The following is a 3,069-nucleotide window of genomic DNA, read 5'->3' as shown; positions in this document are numbered from 1 at the left end:
CACACAGGCAAACATGAGCCAAGTTAACAAAGACATCATTTCAGAGGTCATCAAAGGTCGGCGAGGACAGCTGGTGTGAGTGAAGGCATCCACAGATGTTCTTCACGTGTCTGGTGAGGTTGGACAGTAGCTGCTTGTTTGTCTGAGTGAGACATCCAGTTAACTGTCTGTCTGAAAGCCCCTAAGCTCTTCATTAACACTTCATCTTCCTCCTCCTCTCTGCTTTCATCACCACCAACCCTCATCCTCCAAAACCTGAGAGAGCGCTGAACCTGCTGGTGAGCTGTGGCACTATGAAGACGATCATATTTGTGTGAGAAGAACCATTATAGACAACAGTGAGGAAGAGTGTGGATGAGCCGCTGCATCTGGACCTCCTCCAGGACCTCACACACACACACACACACACACACACACACACACACACACACAAAGCTGCAGACACAACACTGGATTTGGTCCTGAACATGCTACACGCTCAAGCAGAAACATGAAGCTTCACTGAGCTGCAGCATCACTGTGAAGATGGATCAACACAGGAGACGAGTCTGGATCCATCACAAGCAGAGGACACGCCGTGTACGAAGGTCAGAGGATGAGCTGAAGCTTCTGAGATGATGAGGACATGCAGACACCAGACTAGAGGAGAAGCATTTGTTGGGTCTTACCTTGTGTCTGGACTGCAGTGAGGTTGGTTCTGGTTCTGCTCTCTCTACGTCCTGCTGCTCGCTCTCTCCCACCTGAACCATGACTTTACATTCCACACAGCAGCCAATCACCAGCCTCCTCCCGTCGTCCACCAGCATCGTGCGTGAGCTGCGCGGCGCGTAGAGGAAGACGGGCAGCCGGGCCACCGTCAGCGCTCGCAGGCGGCCGTGTCTGCGCTGCTCGTGTCTGCAGAAGAAACACACGAAGGCCTCGCAGAGGTACTGACGGGCCCACGGGGAGCTGGAGGAGGCGCTGGGGAGACTAGAGGTAGAGGGGGCGGCGGGACCCGGACCCTGGCTCTCATACTGGGCCCACTGGGCGTGCAGGTCGTGGTAGCACAGAGCACAGGCCGACACCAGGCCGGTGGCGTCCACCGGCTTAGCGCTGGGGGCCGGGGGGTGGACGGTGAGGAACGGGAAGAAGGGCTCCTTCTCCCCGCAGCGCCCGGGGGGGTTCACGTGCAGCTGGTACTCCCCCCCCGCACACACCTCCGCTCCACACAGGTAGCACACCGACGCCGAGCCGCCGGGCCGCAACGCGGCAGCGGCCTGAGAAAGGCCGGCCCCGAGCGCTCCGGTGACACGGCGGCGTGGTAGCGGGTCAGGAAGGAGCTGACGGAGGTGATGAGGTCTTCGCTCAGACTGACTCGATACGAACTCCAGATCTCCTCCAGGATGAAATGGCACGTTGAGCAGCAGTGAACCCGGCCGTTCCTGACTCCCTGGGCATTGGGTGGGCGGGGCAACATGTCGATGAAGGGGAAGTACATGGCACTGCGGGATTTACCAACACCAGCCTGTGAGTACACAACTCTCAGGTCCCCCCCACGCTCCTGACCACACAGGAAACACGCCTGGGGGGAGCCCTTGCCCTCTTTGGGATCCGGGGGGTTCCTGTCCTGCGCGGTGAGCTGGGGGGTCTCGGCCAGGCCGGTGGGCGGGTTCAGAGGAACGACGTAAAGACGCTGGAGCACCGGCACATCTGCCAGCTGGAAGCTCTGCCACTGCTGCATGAGGGAGGCGTGGCAGCTGCTGCACACCAGCGTGGTTCCTGTGGAGCTGATGGGCACGGCACCCTGGGGGGGCGTGTGGAGCCACAGGAAGGGGAAGAAGGGCTCCCCTGCGCCCGCTCCTGCTTCTGCACACTGACTTTAAAGTGTCCTTGCTGTCTCAGCGTGGTGCCGCAGATGTAACACACGTACTCCTCTGGGACGCCGCCGTCCGCACGGCCCCGGGCCCCCGCACGGCCCCGGGCCCCCCGCACGGCCCCGGGCCCCCGTGCCGCCCTCGTACGCGTACCGTTCATCATCGCTCGTGATGTTGATCTCATCCTGGTCAGAGTTGTCGGAGTTGCACGGCAGGTGGTCTTCCTCTCCCCTTCCTCTGTACAGCATAAGTGGATGTCTGTCAGTGATGTCAGACACGTGAGGCTGCGTGTGCGTGACGTGTGTGACCTTCTCCTCCTCCAGCCAGTGTCTGCTGCCCATAATCACTCCGTGGTCTTGCTCAGGTGTGTAGCATCTCGGGGTGAATCTGTCCTGGGCCAGAGCTTCAGTCGACTGAGCGACATTGTTCATCATTTTAGCTCCTCGCCTCCCCTCTTTTGGAGATCCATGAACCCCGTAGACGCCCAGAGGGTAGCGGACCCCCCGCTGTGAGTCTGGGCTGTTTTTAACATTGATGACCAGGTTTTTTCTGCTGCCGTCTCCAGAGGTTTTTCCAGATGTTGGGAGGTACTTGTCCTTACCTGCAGCAGCTCGGTCCAGTAGATCCATCTCCTGGTCTGAGATGTTCTCGTTTTCAGAGAAAGACGAGAAGTCCGACTCTGCTCCGCCCTCGTAATTCTGGCTGCTGACGCTGATCCTCCTCTCCAGATCATAAGAGAGGTTCCACTCCTGAGGAACCCGCCTGGAATCACACTGATAAGGACGTTTCAGCCAGTACATGCGCTTCTCGATGGGCGTCCTGCTCCGCTCGAAGGAGTTCCACTGCTCGCTCAGGAAACAGTGACACACGGCGCAGACCAGCGCCAGTCCGTCTGAGCTCAGCTCACATGCACCCGGAGCAGGCTCCTGGTTTTGTAGAAAGGGGAAGAAGGGAACTCTCTCCTTCTGGTAGCTCACCTGTAACAAGGTTAGAACAGTTCAGTACAGCAGAGAGGGACTGAGGCAGATTAACATGAAGATCCACAACAACAACAACAACAACAACAACAACAACCTTGGCTGGCGGTCAAAGCATCAGTGTGTCTGAGGTCCCGTCAACATGGAGCCAAAGGCCCAACTCACACTTCCTGTTTGCTGCTCTGACAGACAGCATGACGTGTTGATTTTACTGATGTTCAAAAAGCTCATATGACCTC

The 3,069-nt window shown here is 58.2% G+C and overlaps 1 protein-coding gene across 1 annotated transcript in view; it reads right to left on the bottom strand.

Annotated features, from left to right (window-relative positions):
- Positions 1-1,344: 1,344 nt before the first annotated feature.
- LOC143007462 (uncharacterized) overlaps positions 1,345-3,069 on the bottom strand; it is a 3,189-nt gene continuing 1,464 nt past the window's right edge. Inside the window, exon 2 of the mRNA XM_076158812.1 lies at positions 1,345-2,830. Within this exon, the coding sequence (XP_076014927.1) occupies positions 1,859-2,830 (972 nt within the window). The 3' untranslated portion in view covers positions 1,345-1,858. The remainder of the gene's footprint in view (positions 2,831-3,069) is intronic.

Source organism: Genypterus blacodes, unplaced genomic scaffold (assembly GCF_046128005.1).
Source record: "Genypterus blacodes isolate CSIRO-AG114 ecotype Tasmania unplaced genomic scaffold, CSIRO-AGI_Gbla_v1 ptg000088l_1, whole genome shotgun sequence".
Lineage (NCBI taxonomy): Eukaryota > Metazoa > Chordata > Actinopteri > Ophidiiformes > Ophidiidae > Genypterus > Genypterus blacodes.
Note: the sequence above shows the minus strand (reverse complement) of the source record. Positions and strands in the feature narration are given on the sequence as shown.